Consider the following 19,018-nt stretch of genomic DNA (forward strand, 5'->3'; position numbering starts at 1 on the left):
GGAAGCCAGATTCACTTAACGGCTGTGTTACTAACTTAACAACTGCAGTGATTTACTTAACAAATGTGGTTTAAAAAGGCCTAAAATGGGACAAAACGCACTTAAGAAATTTCTCACTTAGCAACATAAATTTTGGTGCTCAACTGTGGTCCTAAATTGAGGATTACCTATGCCAGTTAACACTAACAGACTTTCTCTTATCAAAAGACAAAACTCCAGACATCCTTTCCTATCAGTTTAGGAATGTTAATCCATAAACAGTTTTCTACATCTCAGCCTGAAAATGGTTTTATTATTTAAAAAAAGAAAAAAAATATGTCAAATTAAAATGCAAAATAACTCTTATTAGCAAACATAACAATAATACGAAGTCTGTGTTGTGTGGCCCTCACTGCAGAGCCTGTGCAAGAACAGTGTGTGCTCTTCCGTGGTGTGTGGAGACAGTGGAAGCCATGGAAGAGCATTCTCTGAAGCTGCTTGAAGAACCAAAGCCTTGTTCAACTCGGAGCCATCTCAAGTAGATCGCAGGGGGCCTGTCGGAAAGAGGACACCACCTGAAGGTAAGCGACATGTAGCAGAGCCTGGGGAGCGCTGGGCTTGAAGATCTCAAGTTGGAATTAGGAAAGTTGTTAAAGAAATGGCTGAGGCAGAAAGTTGCAGCTGTGAGGCCAGTAATGAATGATGGGACATACTGTTGTCCTCAATTCAGGTCTGAGCCTGGTGCTGAATCCAATGGAGAACACCAGACACGAAGAGCAGGTTTTCTTTCCTTTTATTGAAGCGCTCCAAGAAAAGGGGTCCTGGCTAGAAAATGCCAAGGAACCCCGAACAATAGAATTAAGAAAGCTTTATACATTTTCAGTAAAGCAAAAGGCAGGATATATAAAACAAATCATCTAATAATCTAACAATTGTCCTATTGGTCTCTAGCTGTCCCTGTCCTTAAACCTTGCTAATGAGTGCTCCATGAGTTATCTAATACACATTGTATTTGCTCCAGATCATCCCTATTCCTAACTTCTAGTTGAGGTCTGCAAGATGTCTAACTCTTTGTTACAGTTATCTGTAACAGTCCTCTAGCCACCTAGAATTGAAGTGTTACACATGCATATTCTCTGGGTTTCCTTTTAGCAGACAGCCCATCACTACTGTCCAACAACAAGAAAGTTACAAGAAATTTATAAGTTAGAAGGACACCTTAGAAGGATGCTAGCTAAGAAACACGTAGATATATTACCTTTGGTAACCTCATTATAATAGTAAATCATGTTTTGATAAGAAAGCTTATTAGCATAAAGATGCAATGTGTGAAGGAGGGTAAGGCAACCAAAAGATATGTGTCAAGGTACCATTAACTCTTTCTTAGGGTGTTAACTTGCTTATCATAGCTGTATAAATTTATATTTGTACATTGTTTTGGGCCTTGGCTCCTTTAGCTGCAAAGACCCTTTTGCTGGAGTACTGCATTAAAAGAAGCTGAAAACGCCATTCCTCGTGTCTGGTCTTTATTGGTTTCAGCGCCAGGCTAGGACCCGTTTTGGGAACAACAGGCTGTGGGGGCAATTGTGTATGTGCTTTGTGGAGCAGCACAAAGCAGCCTTTTTATTGGGTAGCAGTGGCGCTAGGGCTGAAGTCGAGGCCTAGGCCTCAACTTCAGGCCCAGCCTCAGTGCTATTGCCAAGTGCCACTATTCAGGATAATCTAGAGGTGAGGGAGATAGACAATTGTTTCTCTTTTACAATACAATAGCAGAGTTGGAAGGGACCTTGGAGGTCTTGTAGTCCAACCCCCTGCCTAGGAGGAAACCCTATACCATTTCAGACAAATGGCTATCCAACATCTTCTTAAAGACTTCCAGTGTTGGGGCATTCACAACTTCTGGAGGCAAGCTCTTCCACGGATTAATTGTTCTGTCAAGAAATTTCTCCTCAGTTCTAGGTTACTTCTCTCCTTGATTAGTTTCCACCCATTGCTTCTTGTTCTACCCTCAGGTGTCTTGGAGAATAGTTTAACTCCCTCTTTGTTGTGGCAACCCCTGAGATATTGGAACACTGCTATCATGTCTCCCCTAGTCCTTCTTTCTCTTAAACTAGACATACCCAGTTCCTGCAACTGTTCTTCGTATGTTTTAGCCTCCAGTCCCCTAATCATATTTGTTGCTCTTCTCTGCACTCTTTCTAGAGTCTCCACACCTTTTCTACATCATGGTGACCAAAAGTGAATGCAGTATTCCAAGTGTGGCCTTACCAAGGTATTGTAAAGTTGTATTAACACTTCACGTGATCTTGATTCTATCCCTCTGTTTATGCAGCCTAGAACTGTGTTGGCTTTTTTGGCAGCTGCTGCACACTGCTGGCTCATATTTAAATGGTTGTCCACTAGGACTCCAAGATCCCTCTCACAGTTACTACTATTGAGCAAGATACCACCTATACTGTACCTGTGCATTTTGTTTGTGTGTCTGTGTGTGTGTATTTGTGAGTGAGAAAGAGACACCAGCAGACTCAAATTAGGCATTTGTGAATTTTTGACACACCAAGCCCAAAAGATTCACCTACATTTTGCAGTGTGGAAAAGGCTTCACGGCCAATTTGCATTTTGGTACCGCATCTCCGAGAGCCTCACTTCTTCCTGAATAAAAATTTTGTCACCCATTACAGATGAAGAGAAGATATGTTGGCTCAGCATCACCAAGGATTTGTGGGACTGATCTCAGGCAAAATATGCAGAGTTATATGCATGTGTGGAACAATTACAAATCTTTCTTTTACATTGATGCAGAAATATGCATCAAAATGATATGCAGAAATGATACCTCTGTTGACACTCAGAGCAATTTGTTAATTTAACTTCCCTGCCCATCTGTCCCAACATCACCTTTGATTTTAAAGTCACGATTCTAAAAATCAATTGCTTGTTAGGAATGCATTTTATCTTCTCTGTCCCATGTTTTTAATGTTATTTTTAGTAAGGACTTTTTTTTTGTTTGTCTAATTTATTTTCCCTGTTCATCCCCACTTCTTTTTCCACTCCTGTTCCTTCCATGAATAAAAAGCTTTGTTTGGAAGCTTCTTAGAAATCCATTTGTTGCATTTCTTTAAAAAGTTGTGATTTTTGATGATAACCCTAAACTGGCTACGTTTCCCAGGAATTACATTTGTTTCTGTTCCAATTGTGTTCTGTTTTCTCTGTCCTTTTCAGGGAACTTTTAGAGTTATCAACTCAGTAAAAACAGAGGGCATCAGTCTGAGAAAGACTGTTTTGTTCTAACAGGTAGTCCTCGACTTACAACAGATCAATTGAAGTTGCAACAGCACTGAAAAAGGTGGCATGACCATTTTTCACACTTACAATACAATACAATACAATACAATGCAATGCAATGCAATGCAATGCAATACAATACAATACAATACAATAGCAGAGTAGGAAGGGACCTTGGAGGTCTTCTAGTCCAACCCCCTACCATTTCAGACAAATGGCTATCCAACATCATCTTAAAGACTTCCAGTGTTGGGACATTCACACAATTTCTGGAGGCAAGCTGTTCCACTGATTAATTGTTCTAACTGTCAGGAAATTTCTCCTCAGTTCTAAGTTGCTTCTCTCCTTGATTAGTTTCCACAATCATTGCAGCATCCTTAGGGTCACTAGAGTTACATTCAGATGCTTGGCAATTGATTCATATTTATGACGGTTGCAGCATTCTGGAGTCATATGATGCCTTTTTGATAAGCAAAGTCAATAGAGAAGCCAGATTCACTTAACAACTATGTTACTAATTTAACAACTGCAGTGATTCTCTTAATAAACATGTGAAGAAAAGCTGTAAAATGGGGCAAAATTCACTTAACAAATTTCTCACTTAGCAACATAAATTCTGGGCTCAATTGTGATCATAAGTACCTGTATACCCATGAAGATCTGTGGTTTGCATTCCTCGTCCAACATTGCAATTGTAAGGAAGAACTGTGTGATCTCGGAACTCTGCCCAAAACCAAAACAGCAAGAAGGAAAAGCAAAGAAAAGCATAATTAGTCTCAGCTGAGCTAGCAGTGCTTTTCAGTTGGGTTGCAAGGTAAAACCAAAGGGAGTTATTACTGCAAAACTGTTGCCCCCTTCCTGTTTTTCTGATTAAGAATAGAACCCCATTCTGGGGCAATAAGGCCTTTTCAAGCTATTCTGCTGCAATTGTCTGAGAGCTCAAGGCTTCAAATGTCTTTTTCTTAAATAAGTTTCCAACAAGTCATGTTTGATGTCTGATAAACCATTAAACCATGCTTTCGTGTTTTTGTTGTTGTTTTTGGCAACCATGTAGAAATACTGTAATACATCATTGCTTAAATCCTTTGGATTTTTTTTTTTTAATTCTCAAGCTAAAATTTCCTCATGGTGTTCTCTCCAAGCATTAACGGCTTAGCCTTTCATGGTCAGCTAAAGTTAACTGCAATCATTCTCCTACCGTAGCTGAGCGTGCAGTTTATAAAAGTATTGATCTAAACACCAACTACAACCCACTTAGAAGCCAGATACACCAGGAAAAGGCATGCTTTCATTTTATTATTATTATTATCATCAAATAATTGATCCTCTATGAAGGCCTTTTCATTGAAGGACATGGACTGTAATCTATCCTTCTGATCCAATGCAGGTTGGCAGAAAGACAGTGTTTTTATTTCCCATTCCAGACCAAGACAAAGTGACTGGATCAAGCTTTTATGCCTAAAGGAAGACTGGACCCTGGGTCTTCCCATTCTTATCTCAGCATCCTAACACTAGACCATGCTGGATCTCAATTTGTTTATATAGAAGAGATTACATGGCATAAGAAAGATAAGAGATCTTGCAGTTTTCTCTCACACACATTTTCTCTCCCTTCTTCCCTCCCTCCTTCTCCCTCCTCCCTTCCATCTGTGAGCACAGACTTATGTCCAAACACAAGGACACAAACACACAAGCACTGCCACCCCCTTACAAATCAGCATCCATCTCTTCCTTGCAAAAAACTCATTACATATTTGTAGGCATTTGTGCCCATACCCGTATATAAAAGCTTACATGCATACAATATTCCCTTACCAGAACAGGAACCTGCAATCTGCAGCTGAGTACCCTGCTTCCTTCCCATGCTCCTCATCCAGTGCTCCCAACCTTCGCTAAGCCCTCCCACCCTGCAGCCCCACCTATCCCGTCAGAAACCTTTCCCCACTCCCTTTCCCCATCCCAACCCCGCCCCTTCATCCCCACCCCTTCCCCCCTGCCTGGGGAGGAGGCGCTGCCTTTGTTCCGCCAAGGGTTAACCTGGATTGTGTCTGTCACCCAGTTGCCCGGATGCTGATGTAAGGGGAGAGCTCGAGAGATCCCTTCAGATTGCAGTGAGAGGAGGCGAAAGACCAGCCCGGGAGAAGAGCCTCGCCAGGAACATCCTTCATCCACAGCATCGTCTGGACCAGCTGAATGATGCTGGTACCCGGGCTGTAGCATTCTTCCTCCTTCTCTACCCTCCCTTTCCTGATGCTGAGAGCATCCCCCTCCTGCTAAACCCATCAGGATGCCGGCCTCGGTATTGTCCCTATAGGGGGGCACTGGGGGGGCCTTGCCTCGCCTTGCTGTACCCCTTCCCATCCCACCACCCCCTGTTTCTGATTGTTGCTCAGAAGGGCGACAGACAAAAGCCATGTCCGGTGGCAAAGAAGCAGGTGGGGTCCACCCTTACCAGTCGCAACAGAGCCAGCAACATGCTCAGTATGTGGGGCCCTATCGGCTGGAGAAGACTCTGGGGAAAGGGCAGACTGGTGAGTCTCTGGCAGATTTGGAAGGGGGGGTCTCGAAAGAGAGCACCAGTTCCACAGGGTGGGTATGGTATGAGTGGCTCAGCAGCTGAGAAAATTGCCTTCATCTTGGCTTCGGATGTATTTAAAGACAGAGGATAATGAAGGAACATCTGGGGTGATTTGACCAAACGGTCCAGGTTAATTTGGCCCGCTGGGAGGAATAAAATGTGATGAGGTGGTAGGTGAGTGGAACTGTTGATCCTAAGACAGGCTAAAGGTGGGATTGAGAGGGTGGGGGAGCATAGGGCTTCTCTGGAAATTCATTTGAGGTTTGTTGGGTGAAGGTGTTAAGAGAAGGTTGTATTCTACTTTCCTAGAGGTTTGGGGACGGGGGGGGGGGAGGGAAGTAAATGTGTGCCCTGCTTAGGTAAACAGCTTTTTGGTAGATAGGTAGGCATGGGGTGAGGTTTGGGAGATATCATTGGAGATGTTGAAGGTGCGTAGTGGTAGTGAATCTTAGAAGAGAGATCATGTTAATCTTATCTTTGCTGGAGTATAGTTAGAGGAGAGCATCAAATGTTTCCCCTGTTCAGGTATATTTGGCATGCTCGCAATCTGCAAGAAATAATATTGTAATAGTAAAAAAGCATAGGTTTTTAAAAGGCTACAACTATATTACTACTTAGCTGGAAGTGTCGTTAGATTCCTCGAAGACACAATGTGTACATGGTCACAGAGAGATGTATGTTCTGTGTCTTTGTAAGAGGTGTGTGTGTGTGTGTTGTGTGTGTGTGTGTGTGTAGCACAACCACTTAAACAGAGAGGGGAAGGTAAGCCATGGATTTCATGGTTGGGTCACTTTTAAGGCTGCTTTCCAGTCTGCTTTGCCAGGCAATTGGGGCCTGAAGGAGAAGGTGTCAGAGGTGCAGCTGATGCTTAAAAAAAAAAAAAAACTGCTGCAATGACCAGGCTTGGTTGGGGAGGAAGGAAAACCCAAAACAGGGAGGGAGAACCCATCACAAAGATCTAGGCTAGGAAAATAATGGATGGGGACCTGGACATCCTGATTGCTCTCCGTCTCTGTCCTGTGGGGACTCTGGATCTGAGGGCTGAAACTCGGGGTGGTGAAGACTGTTGTGGGAAGGCCTATACATCTCTCTCCTCCACCACCACCTCTTCTCCTGCTGCAGCACTCCGTATGAATGGAACAGGGATTTAAAAAAAAAAAAAGCCCTCTCTGCAGGGATGCTGATTCGACTGTGCGGGTTTATAAGATGGGCTTGGTTACGAGAGCGACTGCTTAAATAAATGCCTGAGAATGGGTTTTGTGGAAATCTGTCTTCTGTAGCTCCTTGCCTTCTTTCTTGGAGGGAAGATTGGAGCTTGGGGGGGGGGGGGGAATCTATCCATCTCTCTGCAATGATGCAGGGAAACTCAGACCACAGGCCTCTCTCCCGGGTCCTTTAATTTCTGTGTGCCTGTGGGTAGAAAGAGCGTTGAGGCTTCAAAGGGGGGGGGAGGGGAGGTGGATTTCTGCAGTGGCCAAAAAAAAAAGAAAGAAAGAAAGAAAGAAAGAAAGAAGAAGACATCCTGTCTGTATAAGGGGCCAGGATACGTTTGCATATTTGCCAGCGTATATGTGTTTGTGCATGTTTGGGAGTTGTTATCCCCCCCCCCCGAATCGTTATAATAAAGATCTGGAGCAGGTGGATAAAAGAAACAGAAGAGGCAGCAGGGAATAAGGAAGGGCCAATTTTGCTGAATAATCATTTCTTGACTGTGGCGGCAGACAGTTTATACAAAGATGATTAAAGAATATCCCTATGAATGGGCAGATGGATGGATGTTGTTCTTGGCCTGGAGGTGGAGATTGGGGGTGGGGGTGGCAGGGTTAGAGTCCAGGCTGTTTCTAATAGCCCAGAAACTGGGAAGCAATTGGGTAACATAGTAGGGCAAATGGATGCCTCATCCAGAGAACAGAGAACTTAGATTCATTTTACTCTGATGATATTGGCATGGATTCCCATCCATTTATTTCCTTGTCTTAAGGAGTTGAATGTTTGGTAGGGAAGGAGATGGATAGGCAATAAGTGAAGCTCACAGACAAGAGACATGCCCAAGGTCATCAAGAAACTATTGGCAGTAGAGATGCAAATAAACAGTGGTAGATATTTCGGTGTCTCTGTGATAACCCTGTTTAGTTTTGTTTTTCAATCCCAAACTAAGCTGGGATGGTCCAGCTGGACTTGGGGTGTATGATGAATGGCCTGTCTGCCCGTGCAATGAAGAATCATTCAGGTATGGAGAAAACCGTTTTGCAAACTTTGCAAAAGAGTCTGTGTATGATATGTGTGGTAAGCATGGCTGCGCTGAAAAAGTTGTTCTAAAATTATGGAAATATTCCAATAGTAACGAGAAACCTCACTTTTTTTTTGCAATTAGAATCCCTTAAGTAGGTTTGTTGCATGCTGTCTGGGCAGGGATGCAGCTGGTAGCTTGCTTATCTTGGATTTAGGAAATCTATCAGATAGGAAACCATAGTAGATGAGATTCTATGGAAGTCAGTCATACTTCAGTCCTATTGAAATCAGTGGGAGCCCATGTTAATAGTTATTTTTTATTAACACTTTTTAGTACTTCAGAGAAGGTATAGTACTTTAGAGAAGGTATAGTCCAGGTTGCTACCCTTTGTCATACCCATGTCACAAACAGCATTCCTTAGCAATTATAAGGATTACAGAGTTTGGGCCCATACTTGCTGATCTATCACAAGTGCAACAAATCTTAAATTAAACTTATCCTGAGCATGTTTATGTTACTCTGTGTAAGCTAGGATCTTTAATTAAAACATTACTTTGCAAGCCAACATATTTCCATGTCCATAAGCATGGACTGACAACAGACACTTGGGGATGCTGACAACATGCAAAATGTTGTCAGTTTTGTATTTCACCAGAACTAAAGCATGAATGATGATACTGGAACAAAACAAACAGATGCATACCTGGAAAATCTGGTGGTCTTAGGGATATTTGCTAGATGTGGTTTTGAAATTCTTTGTTCCTCACTCCAACCCAGAAACAAAACTTCTTTCTTGCTCAGAATATGCTTCCCAGCTATGATTATTTCCCATGGATATTTTAAGCTATGTATGTATGTTCATGTGTTTTGGGAAAAAATAATAATGACCAACTTAGGCTCTTCTTATTTAGGTTGGAAAGACACTAATAAAACTAAAAATGAGCTTTAAGTCTTCATGTTAGGAAATCTCCCCCTCCCCTAAAAATAGAACATGGAGATTTCTCTACCTCCCTCAAACTCTTCTTTAAATTTGATAAGGATACTTAAAGATATTTAAAGGGAATCTATCATATGAGGAAATGGCCAAATTAGCTCAGTGATTTTTTCTGATATATATTCTGTACCTAGTAAGCTAAATATCTATGGAGATTCTCAATCATCCAGGTCATGGTTGTTCCATGGTTGAAAGGCTTTTCAAAAGGCAACTGGATACATTGCACCTCATCCAAGAAGCTTCCTGAACTGAAGAAGCTTCTTGGATGGGAAGTGAAACTTTTTTCAAGAAAAAACTAATATTAATGTGAATATTGTTGCAAATGCTGGAAGCTGTTGCACAGAGATATATGTACCCAGATGACACACTGTTTAAGGAAAGATTAAATGGTTATATGTTGAAAAATAAAAATATTTTTATAAAAAGAAAGAAAGAAAAAAACTAAATGTTCAGTTGCCTTTTAAAAAGCACGTTTGGCACATACATCTAAATAGTTTTAGTCTCTTAACTCTTATTATTTATTTATTTAAAATATTTATGTGTTCACTCATCATGAAACCAGATCCCAGGAGGACTCATGATCATTATATAAAATAATATCGAACAAAGAATAAACAAAACCCCCTCAATAAAATTAGTCTTTCCTCCCACCAGTGTTTGTGGGAAATATATTGTTTGACTCACCATAAGATGTGAGTTTTTTCTATTGGTATATTTATTTGTTAATCCCATATTTCCTATAGGAGCTCAAGGTGGCACACATGGTCCTCCTTTACCTCTTTCTTTTTACCTTCTCTACAACACTGTCAAGATATCTTAGACTTAGGATGATACCTGGCTTGAGTCAGCAATGAACTTCAGCCTGAGTGGGGAGTTGACCTCTAAGCCCTATGAATCCTGTTCCACCATTTTTGATTTGCATCCTGCTTTTCAGCAATAAGACCTTCAAGGTGGCATTTATAAGGTCATCCTTTATTCTTTTCCTCACAGCGACAACTGTATAAAGTAGATTGTGCTAAGAAAAAGTGAGTGCTGAAGTTCCCAATTGCCCACTGTTTTCACTGGGTGATGGGGGATTTCAGACTGAACTTCCATGCTCCCAGTCTAATCCTCTTATACTAGTCAAAAGTCTGGTCCTCTGTGTAACCAGCCTTGCAAATAATCCCACCAATATTATGTCACAAAATATATCAAGTCATGGAGTACTGCTGTTTCGATGTGTTAGGAATAGTCATTTTCTTCATTGTATCTCCTTCCGGCAAATGGCAACCCTTTTTTCTTCTCTTTTCCTCTGATTGCCTCTTGGAGAGGATGCGTTTGGGAACTTTGAGTCAACTGCATGTATGTTATCCTTCAGGTTTCAACTGCAAACTTCAACCAAAATCTCGCAAAGCAGAACAGATGTGCTTATTTTACATGGGCGCAAGAGTGTAAATTCTACAGGCTGGAATGGTGCGGAATTGGGCAATGACACTTCACGTACTGTTGCTCTCAAAGGAAACTATGAAAAGTATAGTGGATAATATGTTTGTGGGGGTGGGGGTGGTGCGTGAACACTTCCTGCAGGCAAACATAGCTTGTTATCAATAAAAGAGAATATTTATAGCTCAGGGTTGAAATGAGGGATCCTTGGTACTCTCTGAGCTTGATTGTTTTCTTGCAGACGTTTCATTACCCAAAGTAGTTAGGAAACAACCATGCTCTGAGAGCACCCAGAACAACCCCCCCCCCATAGCTCAATTATATAATGAAGTTCAATTCCCACCACCCCAGGAAATACTCCAATACACCCAGGAAGGGGAAAGCTAAAATTATAAAGATGTCCACAAGCCAAACTTTGGTGACTTCATGAAGACTATCTTGTTATGGGACAGGTTAATCATTGATTGTTTTGTTATGATTGTTTTTACTTCCAAATGTATATATTTCTGATAATTCCCATAATTTCCCATCCAAATACTAACTAATTCCAAGCCTGCTTAAATCCAGGGGCTTCTACAGGGACAGGATCTTTATAGGGCCAACAAAAGTTGTATAAAAAGAAGTTGCATAAAATCCCTAGAAAATGTTTGATCTTCAAGTGCTTCAGTTCATTTGTGGCAGATTTTGGAAGCCACTATATTACTAAATATAGGCTACACAGAGTGATGGAAATCCTACAGATACCTAAGTTTAGACTGTGCTAAGGACTCTTATCAAACTTGCTGAGAAGACAAATCTAGAAAATGGTGGTACATTTTGTTTTCCAAGGGATCAATTCCATCTGTTAAGTGAAAGTGAAATTTGATAAAATCAGTGAAAGTTAATTCTCACACAATCAAATGTAAACTACAGGGTCTAACACTATATCAGACTGTTTCAAAAACAAAGAACAGATGGAAACTATATATCCCACCCCAAGAGAATTGCTTCTAACCCTTTATGTAAAGTAGGTGGGAGAAACACATAATATATTGAATTATTATAAATAAAAGTCATTTATTAGAGTTAATATTATGGCTTCTTATCTTTTGATTACCTTTGTATGAGATGTTAGTAAACTTTCTCAGGTTCCCTAGAAATGAAATCTGTGGGCAAAGCCAACCCATGATGATTAACAAGAATCCAAACAATAATAAATCTGTAACAGGAAGTAAAACTAACAGATGTTATCAAACATTTGGGGAAAAAATTATCTATATAAATACATAGGCATGAATGCTAAGGCATCATATAGAAGCCCCTTTATTTCTTACACTGCAAGACAAGAAAAGGCAAATGTAAAGTATGCATTTGCTTTTCATTTTCATTTTCATTTTCATTTTCATTTGGTTTGGTTTGGTTTGGTTTGGTTTGGTTTGGTTTGGTTTGGTTTGGTTTGGTTTGGTTTGGTTTGGTTTGGTTTGGTTTGAGAAATCCTGAGAAAATTTCCCACACAAATACAAATGCACATATAATTTAGTAGAGCGAAATTAATTCTCCAACAAGAAGCTGATCCTCTCCCCACTCCTCCCATAAGATGTACAGGTAGTCCTGGACTTACAACCACAATTGAACCCCAAATTTCCCCATGTTAAGTGAGACATTTGTTAAATGAATTTTGCCCCATTTTACGATCTTTTTTGCCTGTTAAGTGAATTACTGCAGTTGTTAATTTAGTAACCCTGCTCTTTAGTGAATCTGGCTTCCACATTGACTAATGCTTGTCAGAAGGTCGTAAAAGGGGATCACTTGACCTTGGGACACAGCAATGGTCATAAGTATGAACCAGTTGCTAAGCATCTGAATTTTGATCACATGATCGTGGGGATGTTACAAAGGTTTTAAGTGTGAAAAATGGCCATAAGTCACTTTTTTCATTGCCGTTGTAACTTTGAATAGTCACTAAATGAACTGTTGTAAGTCCAAGACTACCTGTAAACTATTTTTTAAAAAACCTGTTACCATCTTTAATGAAATTGCTTTGGAAGTAGCATACATTTCCATGATAAACATTTTTCAAACTCAAGTTCCCAGAATTATTGTAGCTCATTGGTGCCTATATTTGAATCTTGTCTTTTCATATGGCAAATAGAATTAATAATACAACCATGAGGGAGAAGAGAGCCATCGCTTCAGACAGGGCAACTCCCACAATAGCATCTGCTGTTTCAGAGAAGGATGCCTGGCATAATTGATGAATAGATTTCTAAGGTTAAAAAACAGTAAAGGAGTCCTTGCAGATTTTTACTCCACCAGTCATTGCTCATTTCCATTTCAAGACCATTGAGCCAGTGCTGGCTGAAAAGGTCCCCACAGTCATGTGACTAGAAGGATGTCATGGAGCATTGTTACCACTGTTACCAAAGTGGTACCTATTTATCTACTTGCATTTGCATGCTTTCGAACTGCTAGGTTGATAGGAGCTGGGACAAAGATGGGAACTCACCCTGCTGCGTGGCACTCAGGTCTCAAAACCTGGGTTGCCAGATTTCCAGCCAGCATCTTAATTGCTGAGCCACCTTGCCACCCCTAGATTCCTAAAGACACGTTCAATACCACCGCCAAAACAGCCCCGCCTCCTATCAAACACCCACACAAATAAATTTGGCAGTGGTGTCAATTTCCCTGTTGAGAGCATTAGGAGGAAGAAGGAGTATTAAGTATGTTCGCTGTCTAGAGTTATTTGTAAAAACAATAAAGTGGGATATAAATAAATAAAACCACACCAATAAAATCATAACAATTAGAGAAATTCTTTGGAACTCCCTTAGTGCTTGTTGACTGAGCTTGATGCATGCAAGCATAGTTGCTGCTAATGCTGCACTGTTGGGCAAGCAGGGGACCACTGCATTTCTGCAGGTCTTAGGGGTCTGGGGCTGCTCCTGGTAGTTTGGGGATGATGACAGCAGTGCCTAAGTGAGTACAGTTTTAAAGAAATCTGATATATTTTAATCTATTAATAATATATTGAAAGATAAATAGGTTTTTCTAGGGTCTTTGAACCAAACAGCTAACATCTTTTTTAATTAACACAGTTCTGTAACAAGCAATAAAAGAAAATGCAATACAGATCCATGCATCAGAATTTGCAAAGGGATCCTTAGCAAGAAAGATAAGGGAGTTACAAAGATGAGCTTGTTTAAATTGATTAAATATTGAAAACTACGTTAATGGGATCTTGACCCCTTTCCTTTCTTTTCAGGTTTCATTAATAATATAGGTGGCCCTCATTATTTGTGGGGGCTCTGCTCCAGCCTAACAAACACAGAACATGAAGCGATAGATCATGAGACTTTGAAAAAACACCCTACAGGCAGGGAAATTTCGCCCTTTTTTAAACATGCAGAAAAATTCACAAAAACTCATCCGGCCGCATCCTCTAAACACAACCCTGCCAAAACCAAACTGCAAATATGTTAGGCTGATGAAGACTGCATAGTCTAATAAAAAGATAAATATTTAATCCAGCCTCACATCCCAACCTCATGGATGTGACTACCCCTATACCAATGCCTGGGAGATCTGGGCATTGTAATCCAAAATTTATTTGGAAATGACCAGTTGGAGGAGAGGCTGTTTTAATGTGTTTACTTATGAAGATAGCAAAAGGCACCAAAATAATATTTAGCAAATAGTAGTAGTAGTAGTAGTAGTAGTAGTAGTAGTAGTAGTAGTAGTAGTAGTAGTAATCCTCTGAAATACAATCAAGGCCATAAATACCTGGGCAATACCAGTTATAAGATACACAGCTGGTATAGTTAACTGGACACAAGCTGATTTGGACCTTTTGGACCGAAAAACCAGGAAACTAATGACAATGCACTACAGTTTACATCCATGTGGTGATACTGATAGACTATATCTGCCCCGAAAATCAGGTGGCAGAGGATTATTACAAGTGAAGCAAACAGTTGAAGAAGAAAAACATGCACTGGCTGATTATTTAAAAGAAAGTCAAGAACATCTATTAATTGAAGTAAAGAACAAACAACTATTGAAGGCCCAACAGACGAAACAAGAATACAGAAAAGATGTGATAAAATCAAGAATGGAGAGTTGGCAGAACAAAGCACTGCATGGCCAATTTCTGGAAAAAATAAAAGATAAAGTGGACAGTGAACAAACTTGGTTATGGTTAACAACAGGTACATTAAAAAAAGAAACAGAGTCACTAATCCTGGCTGCGCAAGAACAAGCTATCCGCACAAATGCCATTAAGGCCAAAATCGAAAAATCCTCTGATGATGCCAAATGCAGACTTTGCAAAGAAGCTGATGAAACTGTTGATCACATACTCAGCTGCTGTAAAAAAATTGCGCAGACTGATTATAAATTGCGCACAATTCAGTAGCACAAATGATCCATTGGAATTTGTGCAAAAATTATAATATTAAAACAGCAACAAACTGGTAGGAACATCAGCCTGAAAAAGTCACCGAAAATCAGATGGTCAAGATCTTGTGGGATTTTCTCATACAAACAGACAAAATACTGGTGCATAATACACCAGACATCACACTAGTTGAGAAAAATAAGGTCACAATCATAGACATCGCAATACCAGGTGATAGCAGGGTCGCTGAGAAGGAACATGAAAAAATCGCAAAATACCAGGACTTAAAAATCGAAATTCAACGACTATGGCACAAACCAGCAGTGGTAATTCCAGTGGTAATTGGCACACTGGGTGCTATTCCAAAAGCACTGGAATTACATTTAAAACAGTTAAAAATTGACAAAATCACCATCAGTCAAATGCAAAAAGCCGCACTGCTTGGATCTGCACGCATATTACGAAAATACGTTACGACGTCCTAGGCCCCTGGACGGGGCCCGACTAGTAACCAATGCCAAATCCGGCGAAACAACTGGCCGCTGTGATACAATTGTATAATAATAATAGTAGTAGTAGTAGTAGTAGTAGTAGTAGTAGTAGTAGTAGTAGTAGTAGTAGTAATCCTCTGTCCTGATATTTGATGCTATGACTAGTGCCTACAAAGTAAATAGGATCATTGTCAAGCATTAAAAATTAAGCCTTCCCTTTATTTAAGCTCAAATGACATGTAGGATTTTTGCTTTATTTTTTTGGCATGGAAGTGGATTAACACTGCTATATTCAAGGATTTTTAAAATTCTTCCTTTTATGGTCCACAGCCCTGGAGTTCCCAGTGGATCTTACTCTGCTTAATATCTTAGGATCATCCATTTTTGGGCTAACACTTGCCACCTGCAGTACACTCTGAGGAGTAAACTTTTTTTTAAGTACCCATAGGTTACTTTTGAGTGTAACCATGTGTTTTTCTGTTCTGACTGTTCTGCAATGGTTCCTCCTGTCCTTCACCTTCCATGTTGCAAAGTTTCCAACTATGGGCCAGGGATGGGATGGTGGTAAAAGGGCAGACACTAATATCTTGGCAAATTGCAAAGCATGGCTGCTGGATTTCATATGACAACTAAGTGCGCAAATGTAAGACCACATTTGGAATATTGCATCCAATTTAGGTTGCGATAATATAAAAAAGATGTGGAAACTCTAGAAAGAGTGCAGAGAAGAGCAACAGAGATGATTAGGGGACTGGAGAAGAAAACATACAATGAATGGTTGCAGGAATTGGGAATGTCTAGTTTAATGAAAGGAAGGACTATGGGTGACATGACAACAGTGTTCCAATATCTGAGGGGCTCCCACAAAGAAGGGAGAGTCAACCTGTTCTTCAAAGCCCCTGAAGTTAGGACAAAAGCAATGATTGGAAACTAATCAGGGAGAGAACCAACTTAGAACTAAGGAGAAATTTCCTGACAATGAGAACAATTAATGAGTGGAAGAGCTTGCCTCCAGAAATTGTGGGTACTCCAACACTAGATGTTTTTAAGAAGAGATTAGACAACCATTTGTCTGAAATGGTATAGGGTTTCCTGCTTGAGCAGAGGATTGGACCAGAAGATCTCCAAGGTCCCTTCCAACTCTGTTATTCTGTTATTCCTCTGTTTCCAGATCAATACTTCTTAAACTTAGTGGATGTGGGGGGGGGAGAGTATTATTGTTTTTACTGTTTGTATATTGGGTTTTTATTTTTTGAAAGCCTCCCAAAGTCATTGAGAGTGAATGAGTGCCATATACATTCTCTTCAATAAAATAATATTAAATAACTAAACTTGCACTGCTAGCTGGGGAATTCTGGGAGTTGAAATTCACACACCTTAAGGTTGCTAAGGTTGAGAAACATTGCTCTAGATCAAGTGCAATTGCCCTTCTTTTATTTTTCCTGTGATTTATCAGGGCTGTTTATTTTAGGTACCATCATCACAGTCTAAGACCCAATCTGACTAATTTGATAGTACTGGTTTGATATATAGATGTGATACACTAAGAATAATAAAATCATACAACTGGAAGAGGGTATTTAATATATTGAGTGCAATCCCCTGCTCAGCACAGAAACACAAATTAAAACCTCCTTAATGATTGGCTATCTTCCTTTCTCATATACCAGTTATGTTAGACAATTGCCAGTCTGTTTGTCTAACCATTTATTTATTTGTTACATTTATTTGTCAGCTATGTCGCCGTGAGGTGCTCTAGAGAGTATGTATTTAGAGACTGGAAAAAAAATAGTTAATGTGGAAATTCACCATTCCCATTTCTTTATATCCCAATAATGTGAATTTGAACATCAAGGTCAAAGAAGGGCTATAATCAGGAGTGGGTTCCTATGTGAACTGATAGCAGTTTGCTTCACTCATGTGCACGTTGGCCACATGTTGCTCATGCATGCACATGTTCACTGTAAATGGTCCTGCGCATGTGCGAAGACCATTAAAAGCTGTGACCAAGACCGGATTACCACTACCGGTTCGGCTGAACTGGGCCAAACCGGGTCACGACCACTGGCTATAATTTACCTAATATTGAAAAAAGTTCTTTTTATGGGCTTACTATAAAATTCTGTGTCCTTCAACTGATTCAGTTTTACCACCAATAAAACTTATGGAATGTTTTCTAATTGCCTTTTGGCAAACTATATTAATTCATTTTCAACATGAGATTGTTTTTCTTTTCATTAAGTTGGTAAACAAAGCCATAAAGAGGAATATATCTTCAGAGCTTCAGAAGTCAGTGTATGAAGCTCTGTTAGGTATTAAATATGTCTTCAGCTCAAATTAAGGCAGGGGTGCCCAACCCCTGGTCTCTCGGCTGGCACCGGGCCAAAGCATGCCAAAAACTAGGGTGTGCAAACAAGGGAAGCCCCATCCACGGGATGCAGGCAGTACGCGAAACCATTCCCCCTCTAGTCGGTGGAAAAACCTCTCTCCACAAAATAGGTTGCTGGTGCCCAAAAGGTTAGGGGCCACTGCATTAAGACTTCCACTTATCCTTTTCCCAGTAAGTGAGTATGTATTGGGGCATAATTATATTGCAGCTTTTAGCAGATAATTTATTTTTGTCCGTAGTGATATCAAAGCCACAGTTAGCAGTCTAGCAAGAAGAAAAAAGTTTGATGGCCCTGTGAGTAGCTGGCAGAACTTTTTTAACAGTTGAAGAAAAAAACTGAGCAATATCAACATAAGTAAAACATATTTAAAAATGGAACGTGCAGGTGTAAATGCTATCCTCTCAAGACGCTACATGTAACGGCAAGAAAGGAAACCCAGTTGGTCAATCAAGGTATTTCCAATTTCCCTTTCAGATAGACATCAACATCAATAGTGGCCAAGGATTATGGAAATAAAAGTTGGACATATAATGGGGAATAACATGGTTGGGAATTATTTATACAGATCTGTGAAAACATTCAGTATTGCTAAGGAATAGTCAACCTAGTGCCATTTAAGTATTGTGGACCACAGGGTCCATTAGTGGAGCCAAAAGATCTAGAAAACGTATACAGTATCAGCTTGCCTTCTGTAAATTTGCCAAGTTGGAGTTATCTCATTGCTTATCTGTCAAAAAGATTTGAAGAGACTAAGTGATTTTCCCTGCTTGCGTTCCCTGCTTCTTCTACTCCCTAGCATTCCTCCTTCTCCAATTTGGAAGGAGAGAATCTGTAAAGAAGGCTTTTACCAGGGCAGATGCGGACAAGCAAGTGCCCTACATTAGTTTTGGACCAACTCTCATTAGCTGCATCTACCAAGGTGAAGGATCAAGGATTAGGGAAATTTTAGTTCAAACGTCTAGAGTCCACTGGACTGTCTAATTCTGCTTGCAGGGATTTACACTGTTTCAATTCCAGAAGGATCTGGGTCCCTGCCAACATATACTCATAGAGGATGTATCCAAGGCCTCTGAGCTGTGTGATGCCAGGGAGTGAATGCATAGTTTGCAAATCGGGACTTGGTGCACAAAACAACCTGGAAGTGAACATCTGTCATGACCCAGGAAAAATGCAATGTGAGCACATACTATAGATGCCACTGTGTTGAGGGACAAGCTAGATCCATGGGCTGATTCTGCACAAAAAGGAGCAAAAGAGGAAGAAATGAGAAGTAC

At 40.3% G+C, this 19,018-nt stretch overlaps 1 protein-coding gene and 1 long non-coding RNA gene across 5 annotated transcripts in view; one reads left to right on the top strand and one right to left on the bottom strand.

Annotated features, from left to right (window-relative positions):
- Positions 1-553: 553 nt before the first annotated feature.
- On the bottom strand, positions 554-5,147 carry LOC148046307 (uncharacterized). The gene is made up of 4 exons (XR_015696271.1): positions 5,080-5,147; positions 3,907-3,987; positions 2,559-2,631; positions 554-804 (listed from the first exon to the last, which is right to left on the bottom strand). It is a non-coding gene; the product is annotated as an uncharacterized LOC148046307 (long non-coding RNA).
- A 184-nt stretch (positions 5,148-5,331) lies between these two features.
- BRSK1 (BR serine/threonine kinase 1) overlaps positions 5,332-19,018 on the top strand; it is a 67,285-nt gene continuing 53,598 nt past the window's right edge. For all 4 annotated transcript variants that reach the window (XR_015696483.1, XM_087713869.1, XM_087713870.1 and 1 more), the window contains exon 1: positions 5,332-5,795. Coding sequence is in view for 3 of the 4 variants with exons in the window: in XM_087713869.1 (XP_087569995.1) it covers positions 5,678-5,795 (118 nt within the window). In the remaining variant the exon portion in view is untranslated. The remainder of the gene's footprint in view (positions 5,796-19,018) is intronic.

Source organism: Thamnophis sirtalis, unplaced genomic scaffold (assembly GCF_051295495.1).
Source record: "Thamnophis sirtalis isolate CommonGarterSnake01/CBP01778 unplaced genomic scaffold, rThaSir2_p1.2 scaffold_4, whole genome shotgun sequence".
In the NCBI taxonomy this organism is placed as follows: Eukaryota; Metazoa; Chordata; class Lepidosauria; order Squamata; family Natricidae; genus Thamnophis; species Thamnophis sirtalis.